The sequence below is a fragment of the Sorex araneus genome, chromosome 5 (genome assembly GCF_027595985.1).
Source record: "Sorex araneus isolate mSorAra2 chromosome 5, mSorAra2.pri, whole genome shotgun sequence".
Classification (NCBI taxonomy): Eukaryota; Metazoa; Chordata; class Mammalia; order Eulipotyphla; family Soricidae; genus Sorex; species Sorex araneus.
The window spans coordinates 97,325,231-97,341,900 of NC_073306.1; the positions used below are offsets into that span (position 1 = coordinate 97,325,231).

At 58.5% G+C, this 16,670-nt stretch overlaps 1 protein-coding gene across 1 annotated transcript; it reads left to right on the top strand.

Moving 5' to 3' along the window:
- The first annotated feature begins 2,940 nt into the window (after positions 1–2,940).
- INKA2 (inka box actin regulator 2) lies at positions 2,941–14,602 on the top strand. Its single transcript, XM_004616297.2, has 2 exons — positions 2,941–3,144; positions 13,430–14,602. Exons 1-2 carry the CDS (start codon positions 3,091–3,093, stop codon positions 14,261–14,263), a joined length of 888 nt encoding a protein of 295 aa, XP_004616354.2. The 5' UTR covers positions 2,941–3,090; the 3' UTR covers positions 14,264–14,602.
- The last annotated feature ends 2,068 nt before the right edge of the window (positions 14,603–16,670 follow it).

Sequence of the window (16,670 nt, forward strand, 5' to 3'; positions counted from 1 at the left end):
AGTCACTAACAGAGAGAGCCTCAGACTCCTTTCCGTGTGCTCCCCATGCACTGCACTGAGATGAGGATCCTTGATTATTTTTTCTTGCCATCTTCCTGACCTTAAAAATAGCTGAGGGGCTGGAGTGATAGCACAGCGGGTAGGGCGTTTGCCTTGCACGTGGCCTACCCGGGTTCGATTCCCAGCATCCCATATGGTCTCCTGAGCACCACCAAGGGTGATTCCTGAGTGTAAAGCCAGGAGTAACCCCTGTGCATCGCCGGGTGTGACCCAAAAAGAAAAAAAAATAGCTGAAATGTGACCCAACTTTTCTGTCAACCCGGTCTTCATCTCTAAGGTAGATTTCTCTTGTCCTATGTCTCAGGTCATTGGCAAAGCAGTTTTGTTGGGAGCATAAAAGTGTTGGTTTGGGGCTGGAGCGATAGCACAGTGGGTAGGGTGTTTGCCTTACACATGGCCGACCCAGGTTCGTTCCTAGCATCCCATATGGTCTCCTGAGCACCAGCAGGGGTAATTCCTGAGTGCAGAGCCAGGAGTAACACCTGTACATTGCTGGGTGTGACCCAAAAAAGCAAAAAAAAAAAAAAGTGTTGGTTCACATAAGCTTAAGCTATAATCATGGGGCCATATCACTCTCCTGGGGCCCAAGGAGGGGTTCACAGGTGAAATGGCATTAGTGGGGGGCATGACACAGGACTCGGGCGTCAACTAGTAGGACACAGGATCAAAACACGGTAGAAAGTGGGCCACGAATGGGGAAAAGGTTGAAAAGCATCAGTCCAGGAGATAAAACCACACAGTCTAGTCTGGTCAAGAAATCAGCTTTTGTCACTAGCAATTTTGACACTAACCACCTTCCTAACCACCAAGACCATTCCAGCTCTAGCTCTCAGGATGGGGAATCCCAGGCTTTAAAGATTATTCTAAAGGGACCCCTAGAGACTCACTGGGTGCCCTCCTCAGGTTCACAGCGGGGTGCCAGAGCATCAACCCAGCAAAACAGCCCTGAGAGTTGAGGGACTTTCTGATGTGTGAGACTCCAGTGAACTTCATGGCACTGATGAGATCTCCAGGTCTAGTCCAGTGCCAGAGAATTCAGCTCCAGGACTGGTTTTGCAGGTGCCATGCGGGACTCTTCTGGGGCCCCACGAAGGGGATCCCTTGGGAATCTTGGCAGAACTATAAGGAAGAGGGGAAGAAGGGCAGGAGGGCTGGACCTGGCAAGGCTCTGAGGACCCCAAGGGAAAGACTCTTCTTTGCAGTGACCCATCCAGTCCAAGTGCCCCAGGAAAGCTAATCCCAGACTTCCAGGAGTGCTTGGAAATAAACGCCTGGGCTGAGCAGACTTGAATCTCCACTCCCAGACTCCCGATGCAGGGTTTTCTCATCTAAGCAAAACCGAAAGATAAGGGAGATGGGGCACCTGGCATCATCGGCCAGCGGCCAAACAGGCAGAGACTTGGACCGGATTTGAACCCACCTGCTGCTCTCTATCCTGGTCCAAACCCAGCCAGGTCCACGATAAACGAGAGCCCGGGAGTTAGGACCAGGCGCTCACTTGCACGGTGCTGAACGGGGTTTGATTGCGCACCGGTATTGCCCCAGGAGCCAGCCAGGAGTGTTCCCTTAGCACCGCCTGGTGTGGGCCCACAACAAAAAGGCAAAAGTCTGAGCGTAAATGGAGCCCGCTGGGCTGCGCGCTGCAGTCTCAACTCCTGTGGATGTCGGTTCCGTCTCTCCACGCCTCACCTCCCTGCAGGAAGTTGAAGTGACCAGCTGGCCAGCTTGCAAGGCTGATGGCAGTGACCGCTGCGCTCGAACTCTCACTACGCATCGTCTTTTGCGCCGTTTGGTCCCAGTCTGAGAACCCAAGTTCTGCCTGGGGCAAGTCTTTCCCTGTTAATTACCTTGAAACACACCAAGCTAATTGTCCTAATTACTCAGGGGCTCTACAACACCGTCCCGGAGGGCGCGGTGCGGAGACCTGACCAGGGAAGGGATGGGGGAGCGGGGGTGGGGTGCGGTGGGGCAGTGGCAGGACCCCAGCAGAACTCGGTGCGGGGAGGAGTCGCGAGCTGGGCTGCGGGAGGGTCAGTTATGGCCTGTCCGAGGCAACTCTGGCTGCAGGTGCGCAGACTGCAGGTGGCACAGAATCTGAGTTTCTTTGGGTGTCCCCATCACCTCTGTCCGCTTCCCCAATCTTACCGAGTCCTTTTGCCCAAGGCCCTCGTCAGAGTCGGGAGGCCTTATCGCGGGGTACTGGGAAGAGAAAGGCCCAGTCCGCTGCTCCACTCCCCGTCCAGCCGGCCGAACCCCACTAACACTTTACGTTCTCATAAACAATATTTCTGGAATTACGGTGTGCATGCGTGCGTGCATCTCTGTGTTCTTTTTAACCGTCTTTGTCGCATTCTTCCCCCCTTCAGTCCCATGTTTATCATTCGTTCTCCGAGAGCAGCATCCCCAGACTCGCCCAGGGTGCCGCGGTGTCAACCAGTGACTGGCTTGAGTAAGGTCTCTTTCGCTGCACGCTCCCCTCAAATCCACTTTTTGGAAGACTTCTCGTTCAAAAGCTATGGAGAGGAGGGTGTTCTTTTTTATTCTGATCACAGTTCGCAACAGCTGACAACGGTTGACACTGCCTTGCCGAGACTCGCTATCCAGCACGCACTCACTGTGATCTCTCCGTTAAGACCGACGTGCTTTGTTGGGGGGCGGGGCACTGACACGCGGATAGCTCGATACCCTCCCCTGCGCCGGCGGGGGTACGTGATGTCCCCAGGACAAGCCCCGCGGCCTCGCCGGGTGCGGACACCCGCCGCGGTCGCCCGGAATCCACGGCCGAGCGGAGCTCGCGTCCGCGCTTCCCATTGGCCGGAGGCCTCCCCCCTGGATTCCCATTGGCGGTTCTGCCTTCCGCTCCGCCCCCTGCCGGACAGCGCGCGGCCCGGGAAGCAGCGCTGAGTCCCAGCGCGGCCCGGCAGAGGCGCGGCTGGCGGCGGTGGCACGCGCGGAGCTTGGGGCGCGCTTTCAGGGGGGCTGCCTCCGCACCCCGGGACCCTGGCAGAGCCGCGCTGGGCGCACGCACTCATGAGGGAGAGCGGGGACATGGACTGCTACCTGCGGCGCCTCAAACAGGAGCTGGTAGGCGCGGGGCGGGCGTTGGGGCTGGAGGGGTTCCCTGGGCACTGTCCCGCGCGGGGCGGACGGGAGGGGGGCGTGTGGACGGGCGGGGGACAGGGGACCGCCCCCCCCCCCGAACAAACCTGCACCGAAGCCTGGTGAGAGTGAGTGGGACCGGAGCGAGGGAGGGAGCGGGGCAGTGCAAAGCCAGCCCAGCCTGCCCCGAGCCCCGGAGCCCGAGGCTGGACGGCGCGGTCCGGAGGAGCCGCAGGCCAGGTTGGGCGCGCGGGCCGAGCCCCCAGGGACGCCCCGCTGAGGGGAGCTGGCTCGGCCGGGCTTGGCAGGGCCGGCGCGGCTGCGGGGACAGGCTCGGCCGGCTGTCTGCCCGGGCCTGTCTGCCAGCAGGGAGGGGGCTGGCAGCTGCGGCGGCGGGGTAGGCGCGGCGCGGGAGAGCGGCTGGGCCCCCGCCAGATGTCGGCTCGGGGCTGCGGGATTGAGGAGGGGGCGTGCGGCGCCGGGGTGCGGGCGCAAGGGTGCGTGCTGGAGCGCGGGCGGAGACCACCGGGCTCTCTAACTTCAGACTTCCTAGCAGCTCCTCCCCGGACTAACAACAACAAAAACAAAACCGAAGACCACGTGCGCAACCCGCGTGCCGCTCGTGGCTTCATTCTGCAGTCCCGAGAGGATACCGGGCCGCACTGCCCTGTCATCTGTTATCCCGCATCCGTGTTGTGTGTCCTTCAGTCCCTTCCGGGGGCGGGGGGTCTACTCTGCAGCCGATCTGGTCAGAGTATCACTTTGCTCGCGCCTCTCTCTCTCTCCTTGCTTTGCAGAGTCAGAGAGCCCGGGGTCAGGCTCACAAGAGCAGAGATTCACTAAATTCCTCACTAGAGTCCTCTGAGGTCTGTGCCTCTCAGATCCAGACCCAGGACCCAGGCCCTTCTGCTGCGGCAGGACTCAGCAGCTGTGGGGCAGGGCAGCCGGTGACCGGGGGTCAGGAAGAGGGAATTCAAAGGGCCAGGTGTTCTTGGGGATGCTTTTTGGTCAAGCCTTCCTGACCTGCTTCCTGCCTTCCCTGCCAGCCGCTCCTTTCTTTGCTCCTTCCTCCTGATACCCGTATTGCTGTGTGACCCTCTGCTTCAAAAGTCACTGGGAGAGTTTTTCAGGGGAGAGGCAGAGACACCCAACCCCCTTCCCTGCTGGTTTTCTTGTGCCTTGCATGCCAGCGTGGGAGGGCTGGGTTAGCCCTTGCATCCTGAGTGCTGGCATTCACCATGCTTCTGCCCAGCACAAGAAAGGGCGCTATCATCACTCGGAATGCCTGATGGCCGAGGCCCCAACCCCCGCCAAGACAAGACTCTCATAAACTCCTCTCTGTGCTTGGAAGCTGGGGACCTCACCGCCCACCTCAGGATCTGTCTTAATGCAGAGTTTGTGGGTGTTCTGGCATGGGCTGGAATTTTAAAATCCTACTGATTTGCATTTTTTACAGCACCCTAGGTGGGAGGTGGTGAGGGGAGGAAGAGAGAGTATGTGGGTGCCAGGAGCATGAAAAAAACAAGTAGGAATGTGCACCCCGCTGAGCTGTGTCTGCACCTCGATGTGTGTGCCCCCCAATGTGCCCCCCAACCTCCCGGAGGAAGGGGAGAGGCTGAAGTCACCCAGCTCCCTATTAGCTCTCATTTGGCCCTTTGTCTGAGCGGCTTCAGCCTCTGACTCTCTTGGAGAGGAAGCGGAAGGCCTGGCTGGGGGCCCAGAATGACACTCAGATGTGAGAGCTGTGCACATAGCCCGGCAGGACTCCGCCCCCTCCCGGGTGCGGCGTGTCCAGCGGTGACACAGAAGGGAGTGACAGGCACAGCCAGAGTCTCCTTCCCTCCCTCACTCCCTGGCACCCCAGCCTCATGCTTAGGTCCCTCTGGCCTCAGTTTCCCTATGGGACCAGAGGAGAAAGTAAAGCTGAGTTTGCCTGGGCTCCGCCTCTTTCTTTCTTTTTTTTTTGCCTTTTGGGTCACACCTGTCTATGCACAGAGGTTACTCCTGGCTTTGCACTCAGGATTACTCCTTGTGGTGCTCAGGGAACCATATGGGATGCTGGGAATCAAAGCCGGGTTGACAGCGTTCGAGGCAAACTCCCTACCCGCTGTACTATCACTCCAGCCCCTGGGCTCAGCCTTTTAACTGCCTTTCTCTAGGAACTGTGGGGTTGAGATCCAAGGCAGTCTCTCTGTGGCAGGCTGGGATTATCCCCTGGGTCTGCTGGGCGTTGGGCCATGCCTGCCATAAGGAGAAGGTTATGATGCTTCTACACTGCAGACACTGGTCATTCTAGGCAGGATCTGCCATGCCTCCAGGAGAGCCTCCATTTGTCACCTGGCTGTGTCTGAAGTTTGCATGTACTGGCAGTGGTGTGGCACTCCTAGTACCGTTAGGTTCCACATTCACTCATTTACCTGAAGTCTCCGTGCTGCAGAGGCGAGGCAGCCATGCCTGGAGGGAAACAGCCATTGGTTGTGACTGTATCTTTCTGTGTTCCCCTCCAGTACACATTTCTGGTCCTGGACCCCGAGGGACACCTGAAATAGCCAAATTTCTCAACTTCCTGAAGCAGAAACTTTGCGTCATATGAAGTGAATCGTGGGGAGGTGGCGGGTGGATTTGAGGATTCTGGCTCCATTTAGTCGATATCTCAAGAACTGCTACTGTTACGCTGCCTGAAAGAGGAAGGGATGGGGTTTCTGGGATGAGCTGCAGCAGGGGAGTGATAACAGCTGACTCTGCTTCATTAGGACAAGGCCTGGGCTGCAAGCACTCAGCAGGGAGCACTCACCCCCTCCAGCCGCCTGAAAGGAGGCCTGTCCAATGCCAGACCTTGGGACCAGCTGTTTCTCGCACATTGCTCCCTGAGGGCTGCCAGCAAATGGGGCAGACTCAGGCCCCTAGAGGAAGCAGGTGTCAGATGTTCACAGGGCATTCGCTCCCCCAGTAGAGCAGCATAAAGGCATAGGAGGAAGGGAGTGAGGCTCAAGTAGAGCCAGTCTGGGAAGACTTCCTGGAAGAGGCAGTGACGGAGAGAAGGGCCACCTCCCGGAATTCACTGCCCCTGCAGCAGTGAAGTGCAGAGGGACTTCCCTCAGATTGGGGGAACTTGTGTCCCAACCAGGGGCTGTGGTCCCTGTGGGCTCCCATGGGGGACAGAAATGAAAACTGCATAAGTGGAAGGGGGTGGTCACAGCACAAGAGTGGGGTCCACAGGAAGGAAACAAGTTAGTAGGGAGACACGGCCAGAGGCAGTTGAGGAACACTGCCCGAGAGCAGGCAGGTGACCCAAAAGGCAGCGTGTATCCAGGGTCCAGGTCAGGGGGTCCCTTGTGTGAAAGGAAAGGGCAGAAAATCAAATACGGATAGAGCAGGTGATGGGAAGATCAAATGGGAGCAACCGTGAGCTATTGGGGCAAAAGAGCAAGTTTCCCAAGGCAGGAAAGTGGCTTTTGTATGGGCCTCCTGCTGCATGCCCCCCAAGCTTCAGGGCAGGGAGAGACGGCTCTGGCCTCGACAGGCAGTGCGGGGCGGCCCCGTGCAGAGAGCACGGAGCAGGGGGCTTGGGGCCTGGGCAACTGGAATTCAAACCCTAACCATGTGTCCTTGGCCCACAATATAGAAGTGTCTGTGCCTTGATTTTTCTCATCTGTGAGAATGGGCTGAAAATACCTACTTTGGGGAGTTGGAGAGATAGTATAGCGGGTAGGGTGCTTGCTTGCATGCCACTGACCTGTGTTTGATTCCCAGCACATTATATGGTCTCTCAAGCCCTGCCAGCCCTGAGTGTAGATCCAGGCCAGGAGAAGCCCTGAGAAGTTCCAAGTGTGGCACTAAAGCCACCCAACAAAAACCCAAAGAGGATATTTTCTACAGCTACTGTGAAGATCCGGGGACAACATATGTCACACATCAGCTCACAGTGTAGTAGCTGATGTGCTAGAGGCACAGGATAGCCCGGGGGGGGGGGCCGCATTGCCCCAGGGTGCATGTGTTCTTGTGCACAGGGCACACTGATTGAGTTTGTGCTATGTTTAAGGGACTTCTGGGCTGGAGCTCTGTGGGCTGGCTGCATGTAAAGGTTCAAACTGGGGTCACCTGGTTCCCCAAGACACCACCAGGAGTGACCCCCAAGCACACAGCTGAGCACCTCCAACTGTGGCCCCCATATAAATAAATAACAAGTAAAGCACTTTACCAGACACTAATACTTGTGGTTATAAATATAAATAGACATAGGACCTGCCTTCAGGGAACTGAGTTTATAGAAAATATGTAAGAATGGTAACATATGCATTAATATTTAGCATGAATTTATTGATGTTAACATTTATTTTATTTTTGGATTTAGGCCACACTTGGTGTTCTTTGGCTCTGAGCTCAGGGATCACACTTGGTGGTGCTCAGGGGACCGTATATGGGTACCCGGGACTGAGTCAGCCACAAGCAAGACAAATGCCTTAGCCCCTCATTATCTCTCCCGCCCCAGTGTTAGCATAGATTGACATGGTAAGCAAATAATGTGTTGTCACTGACTGGCAAAAGCCATACTGATGTGTTATGCCTCCATCATTCCCATTTATAAATGAGATGGGGTGGTTTCGTAGCTCAAACCGGTCCACAGAGCTGATAAGATGCAGCTCTAGGATTCACCTCCAGCCAGGCCGACTGTGGAACTTTTAGCCAGAACATGTCTGCAAACCTCTAGCACAGAAACAGGCCATGAGCCATGTGAGAGATGGAACTTTAGCTCTGAGAAGAAGAATCACCCGCAGTGAGGAATTGGGGCAAGAAATAGGGGCTTGATTAGGACTGAACCCGTTTTCCAGTTAGATAATGCAGAAGGTGCAGAGACAGTTGTCAAGACAGATCTGCCACTTCCCAGATCCCTGACCTGGGTGGAGGTACGAAACCTCCCTGTGTCATTTATAAGATGGGAATGATGGAAGTTCTACATGTTAGTACTGCAAATCAGTGACGATACCTCATATGCCAACATGTTAGTCACCATCTCGTGGGGCTGCCAGAAGACTTGCTTGATGCAGGTTTGTGAAAGAGGCTGTGTTCTGTGGGCGACAGTGGGCAGCCGAGCTGGGAGAGTTGGGCACCATCTTGGGGGACTTTGAACATCACTGGGCCTCCGGTGTGCAGCAGGAGAGTGGGCGAGAAGGTTGCGGCGGGAGTAAGGCGTATTTGAAGGCCGACAGGAAGGCAACTCCTGGAGGGTCCTTGGATATCTGGGGATTCTGATGGCAGCAGTGGAGAGGAGCTGAGGCTCCCCAGAGGGAGGGAGGCTGCCGAAACTCAGGGGATGCTTCCTGGAGGGGCACAGTCGGAGCCCTCTCTCAGGCTGTGTGCCAGGGTCCCGTAGCTGGTTCACTAGGAGAGGGGCTCATCAGTCTCACGCTCCTTTCTTTACTTTTCTCCCTCCACCAGCTCTTGGCCCAGCTTCTCCTTGACCTTCCTGTTCTGAGTTCCAGCCAAGAGCAGGGGTCTGTGAAGATCCTTATTCACCCAGCTGGAGAGTGGGCTACTTGGCCCCCCCCAAAAAAAAATAGCAGGACTGTTCCCATTTCCAGCCGAGGGGCTGAAAAGCACTTGTGTAGGTCTTGTGAGGACTGGGGGCGGGGCAGCAAGGCAGCAAGGCAGGGCACCATGCCAGCTCCCTGGGCAAAGCTGCAGCTGGTGTCAAAGCATTCTGACTGAATTGGGAGAGGCGCAGTGGCTGGCGGGGGACACAGCTGCCGAGGAAGGGGGCTGTGGAGGGGGGCTGTGGGTGCTGGGGTCACCCTTTCCCATCCCACTCCTCCCACACCCTAGGAGACCCAGCTGGAGCCAAGGGGTTGGATGCTGTCCAGGCCAGCCGACCGCACTTCTCCCCCGGGGAGTGGACTGGAGGTCCAGATGGTGGGCTCCCCAGAGGCATCTGCCCCCTCCTCCACAGGAAGTCCCTCTTCCCTCTCCAGAGTGTTCTGTGAAGAGGCGCCTTCCGTGGGAGAGATGATGAGCAGCGGGCCTTGGCCTCTCTCCAGCGCTTCACGTTCTCCCTGCCCGTGTGAGGATGGTCCCGCCTGTCACTCCCCACCAGCGACCTGGGTTCCCACATAGGTCCGGGCAGGGAAGCCTAGGAGCATGAGGAGGCAGAAAGGGCTAGCCTTGGGGTTCCCGTGTCCCCCATAACCACGCCTCAGAGCCTCATGCTGTGGCTCCCTGTCTCCAGTGGTGACATTCAGGATGATATGGAGATGATCCACAGCTGAAAAAATGATCTCGAAGCTCAGAGACAGAGGGCCTGGGTGAACACCTCAGGCCCACTCCCAGTGATTCCCGTCCCCAGCACTCAGATGGAGGGAGCCCTGAGTACCACCGGATGTGGCCCCCAAAGCAAAAAAAAAATAAACTAAAACTTATTATATAGGGACCGGGGGTGTTACTTGGTGGTGGGACATATGTGAGGCTTGAAGTTCGATCCCTGGCACCGACATGGTCTGCATAAATTATAACTCTAGAAATGATCGCTCTAGTGGCCATCTGTCTGTGGGAATGGCGTTCATTTTCGGAAAGTCTCTGTGTGAATGTTTGCTGCAGCGAGCAATGAGACAGGGCCCAGGTAGGCAGGGTGGTGGCCACTAAAAATGTCTCGGGAGAGTGGGGGGCACAAGGGAGACATCCCTTCATTTGTCTCCCTTTCCTGGGGAAGGGCTGCCCCTGGAAATGCCACCCGTAGCCAGGCATTGAAGCACAAAGGGCTAGTGCATCTCCTCCATGTGCAAGTTAGCTTGGACCTGGGGCCCAGCCTGGGCTCTGCTCACCCCACGGGGGAGCCTGGTGGCCCCCAGCCCAAGGAGGAAGCCAGAGGCTGATGTCAGTTGCAGAGGAAGGCCCAGAGCGTGCTGTGAATGAAATATTTGGAGGCCGCAGAGATGGTGAGGCCTGGAAAGGTAGTTCAGGGATTGAGGCAATGGCCTTGTGTGCAGCCAATCCTGTCCTCAGCACTTGAAGGCTTTCCCGAGACCACCAGGAGGGCACTCTGTGCACAGGGCCAGGAGTAAGCCCTGAGCACTGCTGAGTGTGGGCCCCCCCTTGGGGTGGGACCTGGGCTGGAGGTAGGATGGAGGAAAGGAGAGTTGGGAGACCTTTCATGGCCGGACAACCTGGGATATGCTTAGCAAGAGTGTGACGTGTGATGATGGAGCACGCTCTGTGTGTGTGAGTGTGAGTGTGAGTGTGAGTGAGAGACAGACAAACGCAGAACAGGCGGGCAGAAAGGGCCTTAGACCCACTTGCATGCAGATTAGACCTTCTTTTGACTTCTCTGCTGCCTCCTGTGGACGAGCTGGGTGGCTCAGGTCCTGTCCGAGGCTCCGGGCAACGGGGATCCGGAGAGGACCCCTCAGGCCTGGAGACTCATGGTCATCACCACAAGCATAGGATTGTTCCCACTGGGTCCCCTCTGGGATTGGAGAAGCTCCCACGCTCTGGAACACAGGCCCCCTGGCCTCTGGCTCCTGCCTGGGGTGACATCACCCCCCTGGGGTGGGAACAGCTGTCCGCTGGCGCTCCTCCTGTCTGGACCCAGCAGAGGTGCGGGTGCGCCCCGTTCCCACACTCAGGTGTCCTTCCCTCTTGTCCCCACAGCCTGGAGCCCTGGGCAGTGGGGTGGCCTCCTCAAGAGCAGAAAGGCTGGAAAGGACTCAGAAGACACGCTATTCCTTGTCAGATATGACACACGCCCAGGTCCTGTGGCTGCATATGCCACAGTCACGGAGAAAGGGGCGCTATGTACGCTCCGGGGTCCTGACCTTGGAACTCCTGCCTCACGGAGGTGGGGAGAGCTGACGGACATTCGGGCCTTCCCACGCACAGCCTGTCCTGAGCATGCCTCGGTGCCGTCTCCGCAGCCCCACATTCATCCCCACCCACCCCTCACCCTCCCTGGAAAATGGCACAGACTGTCAGAGCCATCTCCTCAGGGTGCTTTCCGAGTGGCAGAGACTGAATGGGGTCACTTCATTCCTCCCACATCTCAGCCAGAGCGGGTTCAGACCCAGCACAGGAGCCCTCGGGGACTGCCCTGGCGCGGCGCCCTGGCAGGAGGACACTGGCGGCCTGGAGGGGTGATGTCGGGGTGGGCAGTGCAGGTGCTGGCTGGGCTCTGGGACAATGCAGAGTGGAGCCCAGAGATGGGGTGCCCACAGCTATTTTCCTGTGGGCAGCAGCTGTAGGGGCAGAGGCGGGGAGTGGAACAGGAGCGGTTCTGATGGCTGTGATGGGTCCCTACAGGGGAGGGGAACCTGGACCTGGACGGGGAGGCAAGGCCCCTGGGGTGTCCGGGTGGGAGGGACAGATGGAGCGTGTGTGTTCGTGTGTGCATCTGTGTGCATGGGCCTATGTATGGATAGGTGCATGCCTGTGTGCTTAGGCATGTGTGCAACTCTGTATGCATTTATGCATGTGTGTGAATCTATGTGTGTGTGAAAACGGATCTGGGCAGAAGAGACTTGGAGACAAGAAGGCCCATCCCCTCGGGGGTGTGGAGGGGGCAGTTGGGAAGGAATGTAAAAGTCGCTCTGAAGTTCCAGGCGCGGGGGCAGGCTGCAGGGCCGGGGCGCCCGGGGAAGTTGGGAGAAGCTGTGTGCAGGGTGGGGATCTGGGGAGACTCCGCCAAACTGTCTCTAGGAGGCAGAGACCAGGGTATCAGGCCCCCAGCATGCACGGCCGTCCCACTGCTACCCTGCTACCTGCTGCTGACGTGTCGAGCGTCTCCATAGACCCCCTCCTCCCGCCCCGGGGAAAGTGCATAGGAGGGCACCCCATACCTCCTGCCTATAAATGCAGCAGGCACGGCAGAGCCTGACCTGGTTGGGGTGAACCCCGAGGCCTGAGAGGGTCAGCTGCCCCAGTGGCCCAGGGGAGCCCCTCTCCCCCCCACCCCAATGCTCCCAAACCCAGCCCACGGGCTTAGCTCAGAGCATTGGTACGAGGCTGGGAGTAAGATGATCTCGGTGGGGCTCTGGGGGGCTTAGGGAACAGATGGTCCCCGCATGCACGCAGGAGGGCTGCTGGCGTAACATGAGCAGATCTGCGGGGAGCTGGTGGGGCCAAGGCAGCTCAGGCCGGGAACGGAACCTCCTGAATGTTATCAGTCCTAGCACCCCCTCCTGTCCCCAGGCTCGGCCCTCACCCAAGTCAATCTCTCACCCTTCCAGCTGGCACCTGAGACTCAGTCAGAGATGTCCACAGAGAAGCGGGGATCCTCCTCCCGCACCAGTGTCCCCACTCTTGGCCAGGGCGGAGGAGGCAGGAAGGGCCCAGGCGCCAAGCCTGAGAGCCAGGGCTGGCGGCAGGTGCTCCCAGCCCCCTTCTGGCCAGTCAAGCGCGTGCAACCCCCCAAGTCAGGAACTGGGAGTCCCCCTCCCTCCCACTCAGGGAACAGGAGTCCTCCACCTTCCTGCAGAGGATAGGGCAGCTCTGGCCAGCTCCCCTCCACTGCCAGCCTGAGCACTGTAACTGTGAGCACCACGTAACTGCCCTCATTTGTGGGAAGGAGAACAGCCACTCTGAGCTGCCCGAAGATGCAGTGAGACGAGGTGCCTCCAGCACTTGGCGCTCTCCTGGTCCTCAGGAATTGTCTCCAGTGATCAGTGCTTGGTGCCCTGACACCAGGGTCACCCAGGGAGCCTGGGGCGGAGGCGTGGGCATCCAGTGGGGAAAGGGTGGCCACGGCAGCTATGTCCCTGCAGGCAGCCTCAGCCCCTCCTCTCCCTGCCGTGTCACGTGAGCCACCAGCCTGAGTGCCTGTTTCTATCCCATGGAAACTCACTCTCCCAGGCCTAGCTTCACGGGAGCAGGAGACTAAGGGGCGATCCGGGCAGGCCCCTGTATACGCGCTCAAGCAGCACTTCTCAGCCAGGGCCGGCACGACCCCTGGGGGCCAGCAGGATGCCCCAAGGAGGCCTCAGGTGAACATGGTGTACACAGGATGTCAAGCTGGAGGACACGGCAGGTGGGACACAGTAAGGAAACTCGGGAAGGAAACCCTGGCAGGAGACACTGGCTCAGAGTGTTTGCTGGCCCACGGGACTCAAGCCCCCACGCCCAGCCCTCCCTGCACGACCCCAGGCTGCTCAGTAGGGGTGGGGAGACCCCAGGCTGCCTTGTGTGTTTGTGCATGTGCGTGTGCGTGTGTGTGTGTGTGAAGGGGGGTCAGTCCAGCTCCCTTTCCCACACGGCCATGGCTCATAGCCTGTGCTTTCTCTCCCTGCAGGTGTCCATGAAGGAGGTGGGCGATGGTCTGCAGGATCAGATGAACTGCATGATGGGGGCGCTGCAGGAACTGAAGCTTCTCCAGCTGCAGGCGGCTCTGGAACAGCTGGAGATCTCCGGCGGGAGCCCTGGTGCAGGCTCTCCCGAAAGGCCCTGGACACAGTCCGAGTCCCCCAGACGGTGGCAGGGTGCCCGAGGTCCTGCCAAGCCTGCAGCCTGCGTCCCTTCCAGCCATTCTTCTCATGACAAGGGCCCCGAGTTTCCACCCTGCAGGACTGGCTGTGGGAGAGACCAGGACCCGCCGCCCGAGCCCCGGGGTTGGGCCCCACCAGGCCCGGAGCTGGACGAGGCTCATGACTGGCCGTCCACGCTGATGTCCCATGGCCGGAACCGCCAGCCTCTGGTGTTAGGGGACAACGCTTTTGCTGACTTGGTGGGCAACTGGCTGGACCTGCCGGAAATGGAGAAGGGTGGTGAGAAGGGAGAGACTGGGAGGGAGGGCATGCCCAGAACACCACGGGGCCCGTCCTGGGAGCTGGGCCGCCGCTTCGCCCTCACCGCGAACATCTTCCGCAAGTTCCTGCGCAGCGTGCGGCCGGACCGGGACCGGCTGCTGAAGGAGAAGCCAGGCTGGGCAACCCCCACGGCCCCCAAGCCCCACCCCGGCCGCACTCACAAGGCCAGGAAGTGGAGCCGTGCCAAGAAGGGCTGTGGACAGTTTCCGTTCCTCGGCCACGCTGAGTCCAGGCGAGAGGAGATGCGCTCCAGCGGCTGCCCCCAGGCCCTGCGGCCCTCACCCTCGGGCTTCGATATTAACACTGCAGTGTGGGTCTGAATCCCAAAGACCCAACATTGACTCATTCCCCCCAACCCCCCTGTTGGACCCCAGGGGAGGAAGGTGATATGGCTTTCGAAAGCCAAACTTTGTTCCTTTCCCCTAGAAACGAGGGAGAAGCAATAGGGGTGTACAGAGCACTGGGGCGGTGCCCTGGGTGGGGGACTAGAGAGACAGAGAGAGCATGTGTACTGTGTGTACTGCTATGGAGAGGAATGGGGGAGGGACCAGGAAACACCCTCGATATTCTTGCACTAGCCCCTAAGACCTCAGATGAACCTTCTGTACAATCTGGAGGCACCAGACCTTGGGCCCCCAATAAAGAGCTTGTCTCCAGTGTTGCTGGCCTAACCACTGCACTTCCTGGCCAGGCCCTGATGCGGGCTCAGACATCTGGAGCCACTGCATCAGAGAGCCAGGGCCTATCCCACTGCCGAGTGGCTGGCCAAGAGGAGAAAGTGCCGGTTCAACACCCTGGCAGACAGAAATCATTTCGAGCCATTGTCTGCGAGGCAGAGAGCTCCAAGGCCAGTATGTGCCCGCAGGGCTGGGGGGACCAGGCAGGGGCGACATACCTGCACCAGGCTGATGGGGGTGAGTGCATGGATGTGGGTCCTACAGTCACACCCTCCTCCCCTCAGCTCAGCATCTCTCAGCCCCGGTGACAATGACTTTGCCCAGGAGCGGCCTGCTAAGAAAGCCCACACCTCTCTTTTTTGTCCTTTGGGGCCACACCGGGCAGTGCTAAGGCTTCCTCTGCTCTCAGGGGTCACTCTGGGTGGGCTCAGGGGACTGCTGTGTGCAAGGCAAATGCCCTACCTGCAGTACTACCACACTTTCTACTTAGTCAGCTGGCACTGCCAGTGGGCCGTCTCCCAGCCCCTCACACCCCCAGAGGGCAGGGCTGATGGGCCGGGTTGGGGCTGAGCCGCTGCCTATCTGCACCCTCCCTGGGCACACGGCCCAACCCAGCCTGGGAGGCGCAGGACCGCCCACTGGGCTGCATGAGACAATGTGGGTCCCTGTTCCAGCAGCCCCTCACCACTCCCTCCCTCCTTCCTTCCCTGCTCCGCCACACCTCCCCTGCCCAACTGGGTGTGACAGCTGCAATTAGAGGCATGCCACCTTCCTGCCCCAAGGGGAGGGTGGAGAGCAAATTGGGAGAAAAGCAGGCACCCTCAGCCTGCAGCCCTGCCCCTCGGTCCTGAGCTGGGTGGGGAGCCTGGCGGTTAGATCAGGGCGAGGTGCCTTTGGCTAGGGGCCTCCCAAACACCCCACACATCGCACCAAGATGTTGAGTTTGGGTAGCAGAAAGTATAAGAGGTTTTTTGGCTTGGTTTTGGGGTGCTTGGGGAATCACTCCTGGTAGGGCTTGGAGAACCAGATGTGCCCAGGACTCGGCCTCATGCAAAGAAACAGCCTGAGCAGCTCTACTGTCCCAGCCCAAGGGCTTTGCATTTTTTTCTTCTATTTTTTTTTCTATTTGCCAGACTGTGTGCAGTAAGTTTGAAGTTTTTGTTTTATTTATTTTTTTTCATTAGAGTGACCCAGAGTGATCATCTTTTTGAGAAGCCAGTGGAGACTTTTATGGATCACAGAAGCTGTCCATTTCTGGTCACCTATAGATGAAAGAAATGGGTTTGGAGAGTTAGCACAGTGGGTAGAGCACTTGCATGTGGCCGATCCCTGGTACCCCAAATGATCCCTGAGCACCATTGGGAGATCACAATGCAGAGCTAGGAGTAAGCCCTGACCACTCCAAATCCCCTTAGAATAAAAACAAAGAACAGGGGTTTGAGTCAGGGCTGTCCGGCTCCTACATCCCTGGCTGTGCCTCTCTCCTCGGACCCGCTGACGAGCTGTTTCAGGAGAAACACGGGTTGTTAGTTCCCGCCCGCTGTAGGCCTTTGGGAATGAGTGTGTGTCGAGTTCGGGGAGGTCGCAGTGGGCGCTGGGCCCAGGAATGATGCCCTGACTCTGGACACACTCCCGCCACGCAGCTCCTCACCCTGCCATGCCTAGCCCACCCTTGGGGGCCCACCATTATTGGAGTCGGGGAAAGATTCTGGTTCTCGAAGGCTTCTTGGGGCTTCTGGGGACTCAGGTTGGTGCCCCAGGACCCGGGGTCCTCGCGGAGCTGTGACCCAGAATGCAACAGACATTCTCTTGTCTGCCCCTGCTCATCCAACCCAGCCCTGCAGAGCAGGTGCCATCAGAACTGGACTTTGTTCTTGCCCCCTTCCTGGACCCCTCCAGGCCAGGTGTCTCTCAATCACGATTTCCCAACTCTAGGTGCCCCCCCCCCAAGTTCTGGGACCCCCTATAACTCCTACATCGCAATGAGCCAGCCCTTAAAAACAGACAGTGCTGTCCAGCGAGCACCTGGTTTCAGGGATGGGCGGGCTGT

Bases quoted from the DNA above. Each gene is read 5' to 3' on its own strand.
- INKA2 (XM_004616297.2), top strand. From the start codon at position 3,091: ATGAGGGAGAGCGGGGACATGGACTGCTACCTGCGGCGCCTCAAACAG. The intron at 3,145-13,429 runs GTAGGCGCGGGG...CTCTCCCTGCAG, and splicing joins GGCGCCTCAAACAGGAGCTG to GTGTCCATGAAGGAGGTGGG.